This window comes from Pelophylax lessonae, assembly GCF_965119305.1.
Source record: "Pelophylax lessonae genome assembly, chromosome: 2".
NCBI classification, from domain to species: Eukaryota; Metazoa; Chordata; class Amphibia; order Anura; family Ranidae; genus Pelophylax; species Pelophylax lessonae.
Window position 1 is genome coordinate 577,805,860 of NC_138769.1, and position 23,142 is coordinate 577,829,001.

General features: G+C 43.9%; 1 protein-coding gene across 1 annotated transcript in view; it reads left to right on the forward strand.

The window, feature by feature from the left end:
- Window positions 1-23,142, forward strand: part of ARHGEF25 (Rho guanine nucleotide exchange factor 25) — a 548,945-nt gene that overhangs the window by 416,866 nt on the left and 108,937 nt on the right. The window contains exon 4 of the mRNA XM_082245582.1: window positions 17,523-17,630. Coding sequence (XP_082101708.1) covers window positions 17,523-17,630 — 108 coding nt within the window. The remainder of the gene's footprint in view (window positions 1-17,522; window positions 17,631-23,142) is intronic.

The following is a 23,142-nucleotide window of genomic DNA, read 5'->3' on the forward strand; positions in this document are numbered from 1 at the left end:
GATGAAACACCCTTTCCTAATAGATTTCACACAGCCTATCTGCACTGAAGTAGAAAAATTGCTTTGGCTCAAGCTCCAATGTGATATCAGTGTACATGAGGAGTAAGAGAGAACAATTGTTGCGGTTTACGCTACAACACAACCTCTTGTTTGTTCATCTTTTCCTCTCTGTACCACTTGCTGCTAAATGCTGTTGGGAAGGCGCTAGCTAAAAACAAGTAAACAGGATCACATAATCGGATTATTGTCAGATAACAGCCGCATTTGCGGCAGGGAGTACAGTTCTACAAGCAGTCAACGTTTCAAGAAATCTTTGTGGCGTGTCAGGAAAGGCAGACTTTCATTCTAGAAGCCTAAAAAGACAGATAAGAGGAATAAGTATATAGCAAGCTTTTTCTTATAGATAAATCCTTCCACAGCAGTGATGATTGTTCTGATGCAATTATTGAGATACATTGACCATTTCTGAACATTGGAGATATAATTGATTTTTAAGTAATCACATGGTAAGTTAATTTTGAATGTTCTGGGAATAACTGCAGCTTAGAGATCATTGTCATCTCTTTGGATATGGCAGATACCCCTGAGTGATTGCTTCCAGAAATAACATTGTGTTCTTGTCAAAATAAGACACATTATAGGGGTGCCTGGTTAATGTCCTCCAATAGGTGCACAGATGTCAGTGTGAAAGTGGATCATTATAGTGGGATTATTTGAATAAGATGACAAATTTTACATATAGCATCAAAAATACTTTAAACCTTATTGTGTGAGATTTTAGAGGCAATCCAAACAAATTTGTATGAAAACAAATATTTTAATCAAAACATTGTTTTTTTTTTTATAAAAAGACAAATACAGGCAATTTAAATAAAAAAGCATATGCATTTGTAACCGTGAGGAACAGAGAATAAAGAAAGAATTATACAGGATAAGGCCAGTTACAGAGTGGCATCCCCCAACTGGCTGCTGTATGGATCCATATAGGATAACAGAATGGATGTTACCACAGAGAGGGAAAGATCCAACGCGTTTCAAAATATGCAATAGATGTTTCTTCAGGGATTTTTCTGTCACTTCTGTAATATACAATAATTACATTGAAGTTATGTGCTATAAAGATATTTTCACCAACATTACATAGACATATAGATTTGAAAAAAGCTTAGGTATATAAGACCGTTTGGTTTGAGTGCTTCCACAGGCTAAAAAGACCTCCAAACTGCGATCAACTTATAGTGTTGCAATAAGGATCGCTTGAAAACATATCCAATTCCAACGCCCAACTTGAAAAAAAGGGAAAAGAGAAAAGGGAAATATGTCAGAGCCTTGTGTGTATATATATATATATATATATATATATATATATACATATTCAAAGAAATTTCGGGCTGACGGTACGAAACTTTACATATAGCTTCGGAAATCCAAAGGCAGATAATTTAGTGGCAGATTGTTTGTGGCAGACAACAGCTTATTTGTTGATCACCAACAATGCAAGGATGGGCTTAAAATTCTCTGTCTATAGCCAATTGTTCTCCCTTTCAGCCCAGCTACTAGAACAGACATTGGATCACCGGCTTCTAGAATACCGTTATTTATTACAGGCATTTATAAAGCGCCATCAAATTACACAGTGCTTTACATATTGTACATTCACATCAGTAAAAGCCCCGGAGGAGCTCATAATCTAAGTTTCCTTATCTCACATGCTTGCATACACATGCTAGGGTCAATTTAGTCAGGACCAAATGGATCTACCAGTATATCTTTGGAATGGAAACCCACACACCATACTTGCTCCATACAGATAGTCTGCTGACTGGGATTCAAACCTAGAACCATAGTGCTACAAGGCAGAAGAGCTAATCACTAAGCCTTGGGTTCAATTGTACTTTTCTAGGATATGCATACAAAGATACTGTATATGTGAGGGTTAAATGATGCAGGATCTCTGGCAATCCGTTTACTTTCTAGGATAAAAAAATTGTTTGTGGAATTATTAGAAATCAATTTATGTTCCAGTATCTGTAATTGGATGTACATGTTGGGTTGGCAAAAACGTGTTGGGAGGCTGAAATAGTTTTTAAACAAATGGATATATATAAAGAATCTCACAGAAGTGAGTACACCCCTCACATTTTTGTAAATATTATATTATATCTTTTCATGTGACAACACTGAAGAAATTACACTTTGCTACAATGTAAAGTAGTGAGTGTGCAGCTTGTCATGTGACTTGTTAGTGTTACAAGGTCTCAGGTGTGAATGGGGAGCAGGTGTGTTAAATTTGGTTTTATCGCTCTCACTCTCTCCTACTGGTCATTGGAAGTTCAACATGGCACCTCATGGCAAAGAACTCTCTGAGGATCTGAAAAAAAGAATTGTTGCTCTAAATAAAGAAGGCCCAGGCTAAAGAAGATTGCCAAGACCCTGAAACTGAGTTGCAGCATGGTGGCCAAGACCATACAACGGTTTAACAGGATATGTTCCATTCAGAACAGGCCTCGCCATGGTCGACCAAAGAAGTTGAGTGCACATGCTCAGCGTCATATCCAGAGGTTGTCTTTGGGAAATAGATGCATGAGTGCTGCCAGCATTGCTGCAGAGATTGAAAGGGTGGGGAATCAGCCTGTCAGTGCTCAGACCATACACCGCACACTACATCAAATTGGCCTGCATGGCTCTCATCCTAGAAGGAAGCCTCTTCTAAAGATGATGCACAAGAAAGCCCGCAAACAGTTTGCTGAAGACAAGCAGACTAAGGACATGGATTACTGGAACCATGTCCTGTGGTCTGAGGAGACCAAGATAAACTTATTTGGTTTAGATGGTGTCAAGCGTATGTGGCGGCAACCAGGTGAGGAGTACAAAGACAAGTGTGTCTTGCCTACATTCAAGCATGGTGGTGGGAGTGTCATGGGCTGGGACTGCATGAGTGCTGCTGGCACTGGGGAGCTACAGTTAATTGAGGGAACCATGAATGCCAACATGTACTGTGACATACTAAAGCAGAGCACGATCCATCCCCTCCCTTTGGAGACTGGGCCCCAGGGCAGTATTCAATCATGATCAGGCCCGGACTGAGCAGCCCGCAAAGGGGGGGGGGGGGTGGCGGGGCGTTCGTTGGGATGCTTGATGAGAGGATTTAATGTTCCAGGATGTGTGGATTCGATTACGGTACCTTTTTTAGTTTAATCTGACAGACTGTGTCCAATTTAGATCAGAGCTGCCATATGATGCTGTTTTTTTGTCTTACTTTAAATCCTGTTTTGATGGTTGAGTCCTAAAAATAGTATGAAGCAGCACAAGATGAGGGTTACTCTAATCAAGGGGTAGACAAACTTTTTGGGCACAGTGTGCCGAAAAATGTTTTCAAAGAAATTGGGAGTGCCAGATACATAAAAAACAACTGTCAGCTTCATATAAAAGTAAATGCTGTAAACCGCTTGAATAATAGTAAGAAATCAAGTGAGCTTTGCACCTTCACAAATCAGATCAGCCCCAATTCCTGCACCTTCACACCTCAGATCACCCCAATTCCTGCACCTTCACACCTCAGATCACCCCAATTCCTGCACCTTCACACATCAGATCACCCCAATTCCTGCACCTTCCCACCTCAGATCACCCCAATTCCTGCACCTTCCCACCTCAGATCACCCCAATTCCTGCACCTTCCCACCTCAGATCAGCTCAATTCCTGCACTATCACACCTCAGATCACCCCAATTCCTGCACCTTCACACCTCAAATCAGCCCCAATTCCTGCACCTTCACACCTCAAATCAGCCCCAATTCCTGCACTATCACACCTCAGATCACCCCAACTCCTGCACCTTCACACATCAAATCAGCCCAAATTCCTGCACTATCATACCTCAGATCACCTGGCAGGCTGGCACTGGCAGCAAATATTTTATTCAAATCAGGATTTCTTCTGCAAATAGGCTGGCATCAGAGTCAGATAATTACCAAAATCAATGTCATCATGACACATGATCAAAACATTAGGAAAAATACGGTTTTCTTCTGCAAATAGGCTGGCAGTGGCATCAGATCAGACAATTAACAAAAAACAATCTCATCAGACACATGACATGACCAATTCAAATCAGGATTTCTTCTGCAAATAGGCTGACCTGGCACTGGCAGGCATAGTACTAGTACTATGCCTGGCTGCCAGTGCCAGGCCAGCCTATTTGCAAAAGAAATCCTGATTTGAATTAAATTGTTGCTGCCAGTGCCAGCCTATTTGCAGAAGAAACCCTGATTTCTTTGAATAAAATTGTTGCTGCCAGTGCCAGCCCAGCCTGTCTGCAAAAGAAATCCCTAAGTAGAAGTCACTCCTCTCTCCAGACCTCCACTTACCTTGGGTGTGCTGTGCGGTGCGGCTGCAGAGTGTTCCCGCTGGACATAGTACAGGAGATGGTCAGAGACTGCAGACGTGATACAAGAGATGGTCAGAGACTGCAGACGTGATACAAGAGATGGTCAGAGACTGCAGACGTGATAAAAGAGATGGTCAGAGTCTACATCGGCCGGCGGCTGCAGTGAGGGAACTTACTTTTACCGTGGATGACTCACGGCGCCGCGGTCCCGGTGTGCCCTATGGTCAGTCCGGCCCTGATCATGATAATGACCCCAAACGCACCTCCAAGACAACCACTGCCTTGCTAAAGAAGCTTAGGTTAAAGGTGATGGACTGGCCAAGCATGTCTCCAGACCTAAACCCTACTGGGCATCTGTGGGACATCCTCAAACAGACGGTGGAGGAACTCAAGGTCTCCAACATCCAACAGCTCCATGATGTTGTCATGAAGGAGTGAAAGAGGACTCCATTGGCAACCTGTGAAGCTCTGATGAACTCCATGCCCAAGAGGGTTAAGGCAGTGCTGGAAAATAATGGTGGCCACACAAAATATTAACACTTTGGGCCCAATTTGGACATTTGCACTTAGGGGTGTACTCACTTTTGTTGCCAGCAGTTTAGTCATTAATGGCTGTGTGTTGAGTTATTTTGAGGGGACAGCAAATGTACACTGTTTTACAAGCTGTACACTCACTACTTTACATTGTAGCAAAGTGTCATTTCTTCACATGAAAAGATAAAATTGAATATTTACCAAAATGTGAGGGCTGTACTCACCTTTGTGTGATACTGTATATGTATTAGGGCTGCACGATATTGAAAAAAAAAATCACATTGCGATATTTTTTTTCCCAACGATATATATTGCGATATTTTTTTGCAGCAGATCCTCTTCGTCGCACATTTTTAGTAGTGCAGAGTTACTACAGTGTGCCCCCATTTAATGCAGAGTTCTTACAGCATGCCCCCATTCAATGCAGAGTTACTACAGCATGCCCCCATTCAATGCAGAACTACTACAGCATGCCCCCATTCAATGCAGAGTTTCTACAGCGTGCCCCCATTCAATGCAGAGTTACCACAGCGTGCCCCCATTCAATGCAGAGTTACTACAGCATGCCCCCATTCAATGCAGAGTTACTACAGCATGCCCCCATTCAATGCAGAGTTACCACAGCATGCCCCCATTCAATGCAGTGACCAGCGTGCCCCCCATCAATGCAGTGACCAGCGTGCCCCCCATCAATGCAGTGACCAGCGTGCCCCCCATCAATGCAGTGACTAGTGTGGCCCCCATCAATGCAGTGACCAGCGTGCCCCCCATCAATGCAGTGACCAGCGTGCTGTGTCCCCTTCAATGCAGAGAGACTTACCTAAGGTAGAAGAACACAGCCTGACATCTGTCCCACATGTTCAGTCTGCCCTGCAGCTAGTTCTTCTGACCGAGCGGTGAGCGCCGTGAGCACAGCGAACCAATCATGCCGTGAGTAGCGGCACAGCGAACCAATCTGGTGTGCAGGCATGCGTGATTGGTTTGCTATGCCGCTGCTCACGGCGCGCTGCTCACCGCTCAGTCAGGAGATCTAGCTGCAGGGCAGACTGAACATGTGGGACGAATGTCGGGCTGTGTTCTGCTAGCTTCTACCACCACTGTGAGTCCCGACTTCTCTGCCTTCCATATGGCATGTTGCGGCGATGTGACTATCGCCCACACTCGCAGCACGATATTGATGTTCACATCGAATATCGTTCAGCCCTAATATGTAAATATATATATATACTAGACATTAAGCCCGTTAAATTAATGAGCGCTAGAACATATGGCTGAGCGGCTCTCACTTATTTCTTTTTTTTTCTAACAACGCGAGAGCCGCATGACATAGCCAGCTCTACACATAGCGTCCCTGTTGCCCTAGCAACAGAGACACGCGCAGAGCTGACCGAGCGGCTCTCGCATGCGAGCGCGTACAGGAGAATGCGGGGCTGCGCACATGGTACAGGAGAATGCGGGGCTGCGCGCATGGTACAGGGGAATGCGGGGCTGCGCGCATGGTGCAGGGGAATGCTGTGGGGCTGCGCTCATGGTGCAGGGGAATGCTGCGGGGCTGCGTGCATGGTGCAGGGGAATGCGGGGCTGCGGGCATGGTACAGGAGTACCATGCCTGCAGCACTGCATCTCTTGTAGTATGCCTGCAGCCCCGCATAATGGCAGGCAGTGCTGCAGTGGAGGAGTCTCACTTACCTGTTCCTGATATGTGCTGGGGAGGATGGGGGAGCTCCTCGGTGTCGGAGGCCGGGTCCCGGGTGTTGGGGGTCACCCCCGATAATGGTGCGGTGTGAGGGCCATTGTACTGCCGATAGTTTCATTAGCCACCGTTCGGAATTCGTATGTGCCGGGGAGGCGGAGTTCCGATCACTTGCCTTAGATTTAAAAATAGCGCCACCTGGCACCAACATATCACTGCGCATGCGCCGCTGCTCGGTAAAAGCCGTACGCTTTGGCTATTTCCGGGAATAGCCGAACGTTTTCGAGCTTTCCTGAGCGGCAGCGCATACGCAATGACGTCATTGCGTATGCGCCGCCGCTCGGGAAAGCTTGAATACGTTCGGCTATTTCCGGAAATAGCCGAAGCGTATGGCTTTTACCGAGCAGCGGCGCATGCGCAGTGATATGTTGGTGCCGGGTGGGGCCATTTTTAAATCTAAGGCAAGTGATCGGAACTCCGCCTCCCGCCTCCCCAGCACATACGAATTCCGAACGGTGGCTACTGAAACTATCGGCAGTACAACGGCCCTCACACCGCACAATTATCGGGGGTGACCCCCCAATACCCGGCCTCCGACACCGAGGAGCTCCCCCAGCCTACACAGGTCAGTGCCCGCCCCCAACCCGCCCCCAGTCCCCACGGACACAGGGAAATCGGAAATGTGGACGCAGGGACACATGGGTTTTATTAACCACTTCCCGCCCGCCCTATTACAAAATGACGGTGGGAATGTGGTTGTGTTATCCTGACCGGACGTCATATGACGGCAGCAGGATAACACAGCTCTGGGCGCCCCCCGGGGGCGCGCAGAGCGGCGATCGGTGATGCGAGGTGTCAGTCTGACACCCTGCACCTCCGATCTCGGTAAAGAGACTACTGACGTAGCTCTTTACCATGTGATCAGCCGTGTCCAATCAAGGCTGGTCACATCGTAAACAGGAACAGCCATTGATCGGCTTTCCTTAGTTCGTGCCTGACAGGCACGAGTAAAGGAGCGCCGATCGGCGGCTCCCCTGACAGGGGGGGGGGGGGGGTTGGCACTGGTAATCAGATCATTGATTACCAGTGCAGACCCTCGGGGGGGGATGCCACTAGATCCACCAGGGATGCCCACTATGACCCCAGGGATGCCCACTATGACCCCAGGGATGCCCACTATGGCCACCAGGGATGGCAATCAGGGCTCAGGGAGCCCCCCATTGCCCTCCCTATCAGTGATGCCCACCAGTGTCCTCCCTATCAGTGCTGCCCACAAGTGCCCATCATTGCCATCCTTTAGTGTCGCCCACCAGTGCCCATTATTGCCCACCAGTGCTGCCTATCAGTGCCCATTAGTGCCCATCAGTGCTGCCCGTCAGTGCCGATCAGTGCCGCCCATCAGTGCCCATCAGTGCCCACCAGTGCCGCCTATCAGTGCCCATTAGTGCCCGTCAGTGCCACCTATCAGTGCCCATCAGTGCTGCCCGTCAGTGCCGATCAGTGCCGCCCATCAGTGCCCATCAGTGCCCACCAGTGCCGCCTATCAGTGCCCATTAGTGCCTGTCAGTGCCACCTATCAGTGCCCGTCAGTGCCACCTATCAGTGTCCATCAATGCCGCCTATCAGTGCCCAGCAGTGCCGCCTATCAGTGCCCACCAATGCTGCATATCTGTGCTACCTATCAGTGCCTATCAGTGCCACATATCAGTGCCGCCTATCAGTGCCGCCTATCAGTGCCACCCCATCAGTGCCACCCCATCAGTGCCACCCCATCAGTGCCTCCTCATCAGTGCCTGTCAGTGCAGTCTCATCAGTGCTCATCAGTGCAGGAAAAAACTTATTTATTTACAAAATTGTATAACATAAACAAAAAAACTTTTTTTTTTTTCAAACTTTTCGGTCTTTTTTTATTTGTTTAGCAAAAAGTAAAAATCGCACAGGTGATCAAATACCACCAAAAGAAAGCTCTATTTGTGGGGGGAAAATGACATAAATTTGGTGTAAGTACAGTGTTGCGCGCAATTGTCATTCAAAATGCAACAGCGCTAAAAGGGGAAAATTGGCCTGGGCAGGAAGGGAGGGAAGTGCCCTGTATTAAAGTGGTTAATATATATATATATATATATATATATATATATATATATATATATATATATATATATATATATCGGGTAAAAAATAAGCCAGGGCACAAGCTCAAATCTGCCAGTAATTAGAAAGCAATCCTGCCCCTTGTCAGTGCAAATTAATATTAGCTGGTTCATTCTTAACTGATGGCCTATAAAGAGGTGTCTCAATACCAAGGTGTCACACAAGAAACATCTCATAATGTGTACTTATTGTCTTTAATAAAATGCTGTGTTTTGTGTGTTTTGATGTTATATTGTGTGTATATCTACAGTGGGAAAAATAATTATTTAATCCCCTGCAGATTTTTGCCTACTTACAAAGAAATATAGGATTTATCATTTTTATCATAAGTTTATTTTATTTGATAGAGACAGAAAACCAAAAAGCCAGAAAAAACACATGATACAAATGTTATAAATTGAGTTGAAGTTCAGTGAGTAAAATAAGTATTTGATCCCCAAGTAAAACATGACTTAATACTTGGGGGAGTAACCTGTGTTGGCAAGCACAGAGGTAAGATGTTTCTTGTAGTTGTTACCAGGTTTACACACATCTCAGGAGGGATTTTTGTCCACTCTTCTTTACAGATTTTTGTCTATCTCTTGGCAACTTGAAGTTTTAGCTCCCTCCATTCATTTTCTATAGAATTAAGGTCTGGAGACTGGCTAGGCCACTCCATGACCTAATGTGCTTCTTCTTGAGCCACTCCTTTGTTGCCTTGGCATTGTGTTATGGGTCATTGTCATGCTGGAAGACCCATCCACAAACCATCTTCAGTGTTCTGGCTGATGGAAGAAGGTTCTCATCCAATATTTTACAACACACTGGCCTGTCCATTGGCCCCTCAATGCAGCTAACTCTGCCTGTACCTTTAGCAGAGAAACAGTCCCAAAGCATAATGTTTCCACCTCTGTGCTTGACCGTAGGGATGGTGTTTTTAGGATCATAGTCAGCATTTTTCTTCTTCCAAACACGGCGAGTTGAGTTAATTCCAAAGAGCTCCATTTTGATTTCATCTAACCACAGCACTTTCTCCAAACCCTCTTCTGAATCATTTAGATGTTCATTGGCAAATTTCAGAGGGGCCTGTAGATGTGCCTTCTAGAGAAAGGGGGTTCTTGCAGGCGCTGCAGGATTTTAATCGATGGCGGGGTATTGAGTTACCAATGGTTTGTTTGGTGACTTTGGTCCCAACAACCTTGAGATCATTCACAAGCTCCTCCCGTGTAGTTCTGGGCTGATCCCTCAGTTTTCTCATGATCATTCTCACCCCATGAGGCTAAACCTTGCATGGAGCTCCAGACCGAAGGCGATTGATGGTTATTTTGTATTTCTTCCAAGGCAAATAATTGCTCCAACAGTTGTCTCCTTCTCATCAAGCTTCTTGCTGAGGTCTTGTAGCCCATTCCCGCCTTGTGCAGGCCTAAAGTCTTGTCGCTGATGTCCTTTGACAGCTCTTTGGTCTTGCCCATCATAGTGAGGTTTGAATGGAAGAAAAATATTCTGTGGACAGGTGCCTTTTATACATATAACGAGTGGTCATTAGGAGCACCTTCTTAAATTTACAGGACTTATCTGTGTACCACACGAGCACTTACTGTAGCCAGTCTGTGGGAGCCAGAAGTATTGTTGGTTGATAGGGATCAAATACTTATTTTACTCACTGAACTGCAACTCAATTTATAACATCTGTATTGTGTTTTTCCTGGATTTTTGGTTGATACTGTCTCTATCATTTAACATAACTTTTGAGAAAAATTATAGACCCTTCATTTCTTTGTAAGTGGGCAAACTTACAAAATCTGAAGGGGATCAAATCATTATTTTCCTCACTGTCACTTTTGCCTAATTGTAAGTAACAGTAGAAAAGTGAACATTTGTGTTCCCGTTTGTAAAATATATAGCATATTTAATCTTTAAATGTTTTTATACGGTCCTTCACTGAAACACTTTTCTCTTCTGATAACCATTTCCCTATTTCAGTAGAATTATCCCGTCTCGCATTTTCACATTTTAGGTAGCCAGCAGGGATGTTGCTATGTAAAAAACAGATTTGTTAAAAAAAAAAAAGTAATGAGTCATAAGAGGCCTCAGAGGTATGATGGGCCAGTTCATCTGCAGGGCAATATAGATTAGGTAGTCTGAACTAACAGAGCCTGAAAAGCTGTTTTTAGGGTCATGAACTATCTTAATGGCAGGAGGTAATCCTTTCTAGGTAACCGTCTGTAGTGAAGATACTGTTTTAAAAACTCCTCCACCAAAAAAAAAAAAAACAACTTTAGAATACAGTTATATATAGTGAATATATACTGTATGTTCATATTATGTATATACATATATATATATATATATATATATATATATATATATATATATATATATATATATATATATATATATATATATATACAGTGCCTTGCGAAAGTATTCGGCCCCCTTGAACTTTGCGACCTTTTGCCACGTTTCAGGCTTCAAACATAAAGATATAAAACTGTAATTTTTTGTGAAGAATCAACAACAAGTGGGACACAATCATGAAGTGGAACGAAATTTATTGGATATTTCAAACATTTTTAACAAATAAAAAACTGAAAAATTGGGCGTGCAAAATTATTCAGCCCCCTTAAGTTAATACTTTGTAGCGTCACCTTTTGCTGCGATTACAGCTGTAAGTCGCCTGGGGTATGTCTCTATCAGTTTTGCACATCGAGAGACTGAAGTTTTTGCCCATTCCTCCTTGCAAAACAGCTCGAGCTCAGTGAGGTTGGATGGAGAGTGTTTGTGAACAGCAGTTTTCAGTTCTTTCCACAGATTCTCGATTGGATTCAGGTCTCGACTTTGACTTGGCCATTCTAACACCTGGATATGTTTATTTGTGAACCATTCCATTGTAGATTTTGCTTTATGTTTTGGATCATTGTCTTGTTGGAAGACAAATCTCCGTCCCAGTTTCAGGTCTTTTGCAGACTCCATCAGGTTTTCTTCCAGAATGGTCCTGTATTTGGCTCCATCCATCTCCCCATCAATTTTAATCATCTTCCCTGTCCCTGCTGAAGAAAAGCAGGCCCAAACCATGATGCTGCCACCACCATGTTTGACAGTGGGGATGGTGTGTTCAGGGTGATGAGCTGTGTTGCTTTTACGCCAAACATAACGTTTTGCATTGTTGCCAAAAAGTTCGATTTTGGTTTCATCTGACCAGAGCACCTTCTTCCACATGTTTGGTGTGTCTCCCAGGTGGCTTGTGGCAAACTTTAAACGACACTTTTTATGGATATCTTTAAGAAATGGCTTTCTTCTTGCCTCTCTTCCATAAAGGCCAGATTTGTGCAGTATTCGACTGATTGTTGTCCTATGGACAGAGTCTCCCACCTCAGCTGTAGATCTCTGCAGTTCATCCAGAGTGATCATGGGCCTCTTGGCTGCATCTCTGATCAGTCTTCTCCTTGTATGAGCTAAGAGTTTTGAGGGATGGCCAGGTCTTCGTAGATTTGCAGTGTTCTGATACTCCTTCCATTTCAATATTATCGCTTGCACAGTGCTCCTTGGGATGTTTAAAGCTTGGGAAATCTTTTTGTATCCAAATATGGCTTTAAACTTCTCCACAACAGTATCTCGGACCTGCCTGGTGTGTTCCTTGTTCTTCATGATGCTCTCTGCGCTTTAAACAGACCTCTGAGACTATCACAGTGCAGGTGCATTTATACGGAGACTTGATTACACACAGGTGGATTCTATTTATCATCATTAGTCATTTAGGTCAACATTGGATCATTCAGAGATCCTCACTGAACTTCTGGAGAGAGTTTGCTGCACTGAAAGTAAAGGGGCTGAATAATTTTGCTCGCCCAATTTTTCAGTTTTTTATTTGTTAACAAAGTTTGAAATATCCAATAAATTTCGTTCCACTTCATGATTGTGTCCCACTTGTTGTTGATTCTTCACAAAAAATTACAGTTTTATATCTTTATGTTTGAAGCCTGAAATGTGGCAAAAGTTCGCAAAGCTCAAGGGGGCCGAATACTTTCGCAAGGCACTGTATATATATATATATATATATATATATATATATATATATATATATATACAGGGAGTGCAGAATTATTAGGCAAATGAGTATTTTTGAGGATTAATTAATTTTATTATTGAACAACAACCATGTTCTCAATGAACCCAAAAAACTCATTAATATCAAAGCTGACTATTTTTGGAAGTAGTTTTTAGTTTGTTTTTAGTTTTAGCTATTTTCGGGGGATATCTGTGTGTGCAGGTGACTATTACTGTGCATAATTAATAGGCAACTTAACAAAAATCAAAGATACAGTATACCCATTTCAATTATTTATTTTTACCAGTGAAACCAATATAACATCTCAACATTCACAAATATAAATTTCTGACATTCAAAAACAAAACAAAAACAAATCAGTGACCAATATAGCCACCTTTCTTTGCAAGGACACTCAAAAGCCTGCCATCCATGGATTCTGTCAGTGTTTTGATCTGTTCACCATCAACATTGCGTGCAGCAGCAACCACAGCCTCCCAGACACTGTTCAGAGAGGTGTACTGTTTTCCCTTCTTGTAAATCTCACATTTGATGATGGACCACAGGTTCTCAATGGGGTTCAGATCAGGTGAACAAGGAGGCCATGTCATTAGCTTTTTTTCTTTTATACCCTTTCTTGCCAGCCACGCTGTGGAGTACTTGGACGCGTGTGATGGAGCATTGTCCTGCATGAAAATCATGTTTTTCTTGAAGGATGCAGACTTCTTCCTGTACCACTGCTTGAAGAAGGTGTCTTCCAGAAACTGGCAGTAGGACTGGGAGTTGAGCTTGACTCCATCCTCAACCCGAAAAGGCCCCACAAGCTCATCTTTGATGATACCAGCCCAAACCAGTACTCCACCTCCACCTTCCTGGCGTCTGAGTCGGACTGGAGCTCTCTGCCCTTTACCAATCCAGTCACGGGCCCATCCATCTGGCCCATCAAGACTCACTCTCATTTCATCAGTCCATAAAACCTTTGAAAAATCAGTCTTGAGATATTTCTTGGCCCAGTCTTGACGTTTCAGCTTGTGTGTCTTGTTCAGTGGTGGTCGTCTTTTAGCCTTTCTTACCTTGGCCATGTCTCTGAGTATTGCACACCTTGTGCTTTTGGGCACTCCAGTGATGTTGCAGCTCTGAAATATGGCCAAACTGGTGGCAAGTGGCATCTTGGCAGCTGCACGCTTGACTTTTCTCAGTTCATGGGCTGTTATTTTGCGCCTTGGTTTTTCCACACGCTTCTTGCGACCCTGTTGACTATTTTGAATGAAATGCTTGATTGTTCGATGATCACGCTTCAGAAGGTTTGCAATTTTAAGAGTGCTGCATCCCTCTGCAAGATATCTCACTATTTTTGACTTTTCTGAGCCTGTCAAGTCCTTCTTTTGACCCATTTTGCCCAAGGAAAGGAAGTTGCCTAATAATTATGCACACCTGATATAGGGTGTTGATGTCATTAGACCACACCCCTTCTCATTACAGAGATGCACATCACCTAATATGCTTAATTGGTAGTAGGCTTTCGAGCCTATACAGCTTGGAGTAAGACAACATGCATGAAGAGGATGATGTGGTCAAAATACTCATTTGCCTAATAATTCTGCACTCCCTGTATATATATATATATATATATATATATATATATATATATATATATACATATTTACTATATACTGTATTTGTTTGTGTGTGTGTGTGTGTGTGTGTATATATATATATATATATATATATATATATATATATATATATATATATATATATATATATATATATATACAGGGCTTTTTTTTCTCAGAGAATAGGTGCAGGAACGTCTCCGCCCCCTATCCATCTCTGAGGACTTTCCTTTGATTCCACCCCCTACCCACCCCTTTTAGAGGATAAGGGGCCAAGTACCATTTTGTGGTGCTATGTAATTTGTATGGAATTTGTTAAAGATGACAAGAAAAGCAGTAAAATAGATCTCCTGCAGCCAGCAACACTAGACCCCCCCCCAGCAACAATAGATTCCCTCAGTAGCAATAGAGCCCTGTGAAAAAATACCCCCCCCCAGCAACAGCAACAGATCTCCCAGCAGCCACAATCAACCCCTCCAGCAGATACCTTCCAGCATCAATTGCCCCCCCCCCCCCAGCAACAATAGATTCTTACACCAGCAACAGCAGACCTCCCCAGCAACAATTGACCACCACGCAAAAAAAGATCCCCCAGCAGCCAGCATCAATAGACCCTGAAGCACAACACCTCAGTGACCCTTCCCATTACATACAGTGCAATCAGTGCTGGAACTGCGTTCCCGCTGAAAAAAAAAGCCCTGTATATAAACCCTGACCAACTGGGTGCCCCCTAAGGGGTTCCCCAAAGAAAAAGGAAACACATGTACTATTTTATTTTCTGTCAGCACTACTTTTCACCCAGCAGCAGGCTCTGGGTTCTCTGCTGGCTTCCGGCAGAGAGAGCAAGGGAGAGCCTTGTACATCAGTCAGCTCCCATGTATAAAGGCCTGTGGAAGGCAGAGACTAATGAAGTCTGGCTACCAGGTAAAATGTGAACCTAGGAATGGAGGCATTATCCTACCCAAAGCTCTACAGAACGTCTGGGCTCCTGGACCCAGAACAAGATCTGATAAGAGTCTGAGAAAACAACAAGTTTGTTTTCTCCATATCAGCCATTACCCTGTAATTCGTCCCCACCAGGAGAACACTGATTATTCCTAGCAGCTATAACAGCTGCTAGCAATAATCACATGTAAAATCTGACAGGCTGGTTGTACCCAAGTTGATCGTTGGATCGTCTATGGCCAGCTTAAGTGACATCATTTGCCCATTAAATGACAATCATTTGCCCATTAATTGATTTTTGTCAGCTTGAACAAGTTGGCATATTCTCCGCTTTCTCTTGTTTGCAGTGTTTTTTTCCCCCACAGAATTCATCACTTGCAGTAAAACTAGCTTCGCTCACACATCTTTCCCTTCCTAATGTATGGTCAAAGAACAACAGAACCTCTTGATCATATCTACAGCCTTATATTTTGTGTTATTGCCACAAGATTCACTGTTTGGTCACTTGTTTAAAAATGTTTCCTTTTTTTTGACACAGAGTGGACCAGATATCTTTTTAATTATATGTAGGGTATATTCTCCTGCACTTCAGCAGTTTCTGAAATTCATTGTGTACATACATTATATAACCAAAAGTAGGTGGACATCTTTCCAAATTATTGAGTTCAGGTGTTTCCAGTAAAAAGTAAACTCGATGCTACAGCATGCAAAGATATTTTAGTTAACTATGCCACGTCTAACCTTGTGGCAACAATCTGAGGAAGGCCTTTTTATGTTCTACCATGACTCTGCCCCTGTACACAAAGCCATAGAAACATAGAAACATAGAATGTGTCGGCAGATAAGAACCATTTGGCCCATCTAGTCTGTCCAATATATCTGAATCCTATGAATAGTCCCTGGCCCTATCTTATATGAAGGATAGCCTTATGCCTATCCCATGCATGCTTAAACTCCTTCACTGTATTTGCAGCTACCACTTCTGCAGGAAGGTTATTCCATGCATCCACTACTCTCTCAGTAAAGTAATACTTCCTCATATTACTTTTAAACCTTTGCCCCTCTAATTTAAAACTGTGTCCTCTTGTGGTAGTTTTTCTTCTTTTAAATATGCTCTCCTCCTTTACCGAGTTGATTCCCTTTATGTATTTAAAAGTTTCTATCATATCCCCTCTGTCTCTTCTTTCTTCCAAGCTATACATGTTAAGGTCCTTTAACCTTTCCTGGTAAGTTTTTTCCTGCAATCCATGTACTAGTTTAGTAGCTCTTCTCTGAACTCTCTCTAGAGTATCTATATCCTTCTGGAGATATGGCCTCCAGTAATGCGCACAATACTCCAAGTGAGGTCTCACCAGTGTTCTGTACAGCGGCATAAGCACTTCTCTCTTTCTACTGCTTATACCTCTCCCTATACATCCAAGCATTCTGCTGGCATTTCGTGCTGCTCTATTACATTGTCTTCCCACCTTTAAGTCTTCTGAAATAATTACTCCTAAATCCCTTTCCTCAGATACTGAGGTCAGGACTGTGTCAAATATTCTATATTCTGCCCTTGGGTTTTTACGCCCCAGGTGCATTATCTTGCACTTATCCACATTAAATTTCAGTTGCCAGAGTTCTGACCAGGTCTATAAAGACATGGATGGACAAGTTTGGTGTGGAAGAACTCAAGTAGTCTGCACAGAACTCTGATCTCAACCTTACTGAACACCTTTGGAATTAATTGGAGCACTGTTTGTAAACCAGGTCTTCTTGACCAACATCAATACCTGATCTCACAAATGTTCTTTTGGCTAAATGGGCACAAGTTCCCACAGACACACTCCAAAATCTTGTGGAAAGCCTTCCCAGGAAAGTGGAAGCTGTTTTAATTTTAACACAAGGGCCAGCTCTATATTTATCCTATGGTTTTGGAAAGGGTATCCAACAAGTTGTTATAGGACTGTTAGGTATCCACAAACTTCTGGCTATATAATAAGAAATATATATAATATATAATAAGAAATATATATAATATATAATAAGAAATATATATATATATATATATATATATATATATATATATATATATATATATATATAAGAAATGAACACAAATTATCTCCTTATTTGTATGTTATATATAAAAAAATGTCCCTTGAATTTTCTTTTCCTTTTTTTTTTAGGAATGGAAAGAACATCCTGAATATCCTAATCCTGAAAAACAGCAATTGCCTGACATATCTTTCCTGTGTGACCTGCTGCAGGGGGCAAGCACAGAGCCCGACAATAAGGTGTGTACCAAATGGTGCAAAAAAAAAAAAAATAATGTGGCTTTATTCAATGTTGCATTTGTTGCTAACATAGTACATCTCAAAACTGGGTTTCTAAAATATTACAGACCCATCGCAAACTCGATGTAAAAGAATAGTAAAATACTCTCTAATAAACTGCTGGAGGACTAAAGTCTTCTCTGTCTCCCTCTCCTCCATCGTTGTCCCTCGTGCTTAAACAATGTGAGGCTTGTGTTGTTTTTAGCTGATTTGAATGGGTGGTCTGCTTTAATTTTTACTACAACTCTTGAACTTTTATTTGTTTAATGCTTGTCCATGCCCACCAAGGAGGTTGCAGTAATTTACAGTAATTTTCCCTACCGCTGGCATACTTATTCACAAATACAGTAGGGCTTTATTCAGTAGTAAAAGAAGGTTTTTATTCAGAACTGAACTTACCTACCAGCATGGTTTTGGATGGGAGAGGGAAAAACATATGCATGAAACTTACTCCAACACACACTTAAATTATACATGAAAGATACAAAATATCCTCCTTTGGGCCATTGAGTGTTCTTGTGGGATGTTTAGCCTCAAACAGCTGTTATAATCCAGCAAGAAAATGTACTGTTCTAATTCACTCCTTCCTGTCTTGAATCAGCAAAGTAATATGTATAATTAGAAATTGAATGCTTAATGCCCAGTACACACGATCCGAAAATCGGACGACTCTCCGTCCGTTTTTGTTTGGTTGCTAGGAACTCTCAATTATATTCGCAAATGGGAGTTACTTACGATACGAATTTTCTCGGACGATGATTCAAAAGCTTCCGGTATGCGTAACCACGCTGTAGCGTGTGAGGGGAAAATTATGTCTACTGCTCATGCGCTGTCTACTGCTCACCATTTTTTTAGGACAAACAACATACTGATAATATGATTATCGTACGATGTGTTATAATACGATCAAAATTTTTATGCTTGCACGACCGGATAATATCGGGCGAACTGTCGTGATCGCCTCTCGTAATCTGTGTACTAACGATCAGATTATCGTCCGATCTTTGCACAAGCGTTATTTTTCGTCCGATTTTCGGATCGTATGTACTGGCCATTAGTTAGTTATTGTAGTTGAGTCTGATTACCATGTAAAAGTAGAAGAGATATTGGGATTGATTTAACAAAATCAAATAGATTGTGCACTTCAGATGCAAGAAAAAAACATGCACATGGTTTGATGATGGAAATAAGTAGAGCTTCACCACATTCACTAAACTCTGGGGAAAATAAATACAACTGCATTTGCAAAGTGCACAGTCTATTTGCCTTTAGTGCATCAATCCCACGATCACTATGCTGCACTTAGTCTACCTGCTACAGGCTGCCTACAGAAGATTACAGGGGCTGGAATATGAACAAGACAAGTCATTCTGTGCAATAAGACAGAGCAGCGGTAAGAGTCGTGCACAAGGGCAAAATGCAGGAGATCTGGAAGAAATAAAGAAAGAACACAAAAAATGTATGCAGACACAATTCTTGTTTTTTTAGCCAATATTTGTTTAGACTGAGGTTTAGGTTTTAAGTGTATGTTTGAACTTCTCTAATGGTGAGTTTAGTGAGTAGATCCTCATGGTGATCAAATGGATTTTATTGCATAATTTGGAATAAACAAGTAAAAACTGTCATGATAGTTTATGCTTGCATTTTAGTTTATATTGTTTCTATTGATGCCCATGGCTTAATAGGGCTGCAGTTAGTTTTTGGCTGATGTTGTGAAGACTGAGAGGTGGCAGAGAGTGTTCAGCTGAATAATGCTGGGGATAGGAAGAGCATTTTTATAGGGACACTCAACTGCAATTTCCTCTCTGTTATGCATTTCCCCTGCATAGCAAAGTAAACTGTTAGTTTTGGCGTTTTCAGAAAGTAAAATGTAGGCAGCAATTTTTATTTTTTAAGTTATGCTGTATGAATGACAAAATATGAAAATTATAAAGTAGGTGTTATCCTGTTGTGGCTTCAAAAGTGGAAATACACTTTAAATCTTGCATATGCTTTTACCTGTGCTAATACAGTTTAAAGCAGAACTAAACCCATTGATTTAACCAGGGGCGGCGCCCCCCCATCCATGCGTCCGGCCCCCTAATCTACATGCAGGGGCGCTGGATGCATGAAGTTCAATGGGGATTTTTGTTTATTCTGAAGCATGTGATTAGAGCCAGAGGCTCTAATAGGCTACAGAAAAGGCCCAAGCCCACCCAGTTGTGTGACAATAGCGAATCAATATTCGCTATTATCACACTGACTCGCCTCCCAGCCAATCACTTTGAGACCACTTTCCTGATTGGCTAAAAAGAGACGTGATTTACTGGCCATTGGCCAGCAAGTGATGTCGGCTGGAGGGATGGTGGAGGTGGATGGCCTGATCCTAAAGGCTGCTGTTCCTTCATCACTAAAGCCGCTGTGAGGAGGCACTGTGTGGATCTCAGAAGCTAAAAGAGGGATTGATGGTGAAAGATGGCCAATGATCAGCAGCCGTGTTTCTTTTCTCTCTGAAGCTGTTGTGAGATGGTGCTGTGTCAGTGGCAAGTGCAGACGGGAGGATCAATGAAGCCGCTGCCAGGGAAACTTGTGTGCACTGCAGAGACAGCTGTCAACTCGCTAAGGCAGTCGTGAATTGCATTTTGCAGGCTAAGAACCGCATCCTTCTTTCCATAGTGAGTCAGCAGTGGGGTTGGGGAAGGCGTCCCCGCAGGGAGAAGACAAGACAGTGATTATCGCTCGCAGCTATAGCAGCCGCTAGCAATAATCGTAAGAGACTCCAGCAGGCTGGTTGTACCCAACAGTTTGATTCTCGGTCCGTTCCTGCTGAATCAGGGAAAATTCAAACTGTGTATGGCCGGCCTAAGATAGCAGCTTCCTTGGCTGATAAGGATAGGAGGGTTTACCGGTAGTTCTGTTTTAAATGCAGTATTGCTAAGACTAACATGCTCAGCTGTGATGTTCTGTGTACATGCATGTTGTTTATTATTAGTTACTATCCAGCACTAAAGTAGGCCAAAATCCCTTTCTGATTCAAGCCTCACCTGTGAGTATCAGTTAAAGTCCAACAGCAGGATTTAGCAAAACACTCCCATCCCTCCTGGCCAACCCCCTCTATCTTATTGCTGGTATGAAAAAGAAAAATATTTAAATTCCTATTTTTCTTTCGTTCATTGACGGACACAGCTCCTGATATTTGTAACCATTGGGTTATACTGCCCCCTACAGGAGTAGAACACTAGGGAGAAAAAACGTCTGGCTACGCCTATAGGCAGTTTTTTTCTGCCTAATCAGGAGTAAGGACCTAGTTCCTTGCTGGGATCTCTGGTCCTGGAAACATTTTTTCTTTTAGATAGATTTTCTTTTTCCCAGTTTTTCCTTTGAGATCTACAATCAAGTGCTGGACTGGGTGACGGGCTGGATAATCTAGATCCAGTGGTCACCCCAGTCTGGCCAGTGAGCATGCAGAGATCTCAGCTCCGCGCTAGGTCGGCCGCGACATAGCCCTACCGGGGTTGGCCTTCGAGATAAACGCCTCGGGATGTCACATTTTGACCGGGTCTCGACCCATTCCTTCTGACCGACAGCCCCCCATTTCGATGGTGAGGGGTTTTGCCTGGAGCAGTGCCTGCCTGGTTCCTGGTATGGTGGCCGGCGCCATGACGTAATCACGCCCACGCTCCCGGAAGTGACGACGGACCGGCACCTGAGTGTCCCCGGGACGAGGAAGTACAGCGATATCGCTGCAGCCTGCCCATCGCTACCACTCTAGCCATCCTGACTCTCCACCGGAGCATTCTCTGATGTGCTTGATTACCTATTACCTTTGTGAGTACCCCACATTCAGTTGCATCCTTTTAATAAAATCCCAGTTACTGCACTTAGAGTAGCGCCTGTATTTCTTTTCAGTTGGCAACAAGCAAAACTTCTACCTTGTCACTAGAGCTGCCTAAGGAGTGCACATTGGAATTTTTTATGGACTGTGTCACATATGGACTTATGGACTTTTTTATATCACATTGATTGTCCTTTTTACTAGTTCATCAGTGTGTGTCCAGTATTATCGGCATAGTCTTTGGTGATACTGTTTCTCCCCGTGGTGCGCCAGTTGTTCATTATTTCCTGGTATGGTGAGTAGCTGTCCCCCCGCCCCCTGGAGGGTTTTGGGGTGGACGCGGGCCCCTCCATGGGAAAGTCGGACCCCTGGGTTCCCCTCCTTCCATTAGACACCCCCTTCACTTGGCCCCCCATCCAACCCCCCCTTCACTAATGCTGGGGCTGTGTGGGCGGTCTTGTACACCTCCCGGGATGGGGGCAGGGCAATATGCTGTCGATGGGGGCGCCAGTGACTGGACGATTGGCTGTGCAGGGGGGGGATTTGTACCTGGTGGGGCTCCTGCCAGGGCCCCCCATCCTGCCTATGCCTGTCCTGAGGCCTAGGGATCCCACCTGGGTCCCTGGGAGCCTCGTAGTGCCGCGTGGGGCCGCCATTTTCTCGCACTCTTTGTGCTGCAATACACGGCGGCCATGTTTGTGTAGTCCAGCGGCCATTTTGCGATGGTTTGCCAAACAGTTTGTAAACAGCAGTGGCCATGACAGTGGAGCCCTATGGGCCCTATGGGCGGCGATGTCGGTGGTGGGAGCCCCTTCTCATCCCCTGGTACTAACTTCTGGATCCCTTCCTTTCCTGATTGTCATATGTGCAGTGCAGATTCCCCCGTGGTGCCTGGTTTCTGCGGAGTGGGGAGTCTGCTAGGGTCCTCTCCCTCTCTGCTGATTGATTGGGGCTCTGTGACTGCCAACCAGGTGTGCTGCCAGGGAGGTGGGGGTGTCCCTTAGTAGTGTTTTACACTTTTTTTGTCGGGTCCTCCTGGTGACTCGTAGAGTCTTTTAGAGCACATCTTCCCACCCGATCCCCTCTCTGAGGTCGCAGGGGCCCTCTGGGGCCCAACCATCCATTGACGCACTGATGGCAGTCCTGGAGTATTTTGTGTCCCGGGTGGAGTTGGTTTTGTGCAATGGGCTGGCAAAAAAGTGCCCACTGCCTTCCCCTGCCTCATCTGTCCCCTCAGATCCTGAATCTGATTCGGCTGCCGCGGACATGGGTCACCCTGCATGGGTCTGCGACCACACACCCTGAATCCTCAGACATTGAGGAGGATTCCTCCCCTTCTGCTACCGTGCACGAAAAGGCACTGGGGAATGCACTGATTGTATCTGTGAGTAAGACTTTAAAGAGCGGGCATACAGCTGCGACGGAGGCGCAGGTCCCCTTAGGCACTCACAAGCCATCCAGAGTGGCAAAGGTGTAACCTTTCCCCTCTTATTTTGACAGAATTGTCGTTACAGAGTGGGGACAACCAAAGCGTCCTCTTGGGGTCCCTAAGAGTTATGGTAGGCGATACCCCTATAAGGAGTCCCTTCTTAAGAAGTGGACTGTTCCACTGGTGGAGGACCCTCCAGTTTCCAGATTAAACAAGACAACCATGATTCT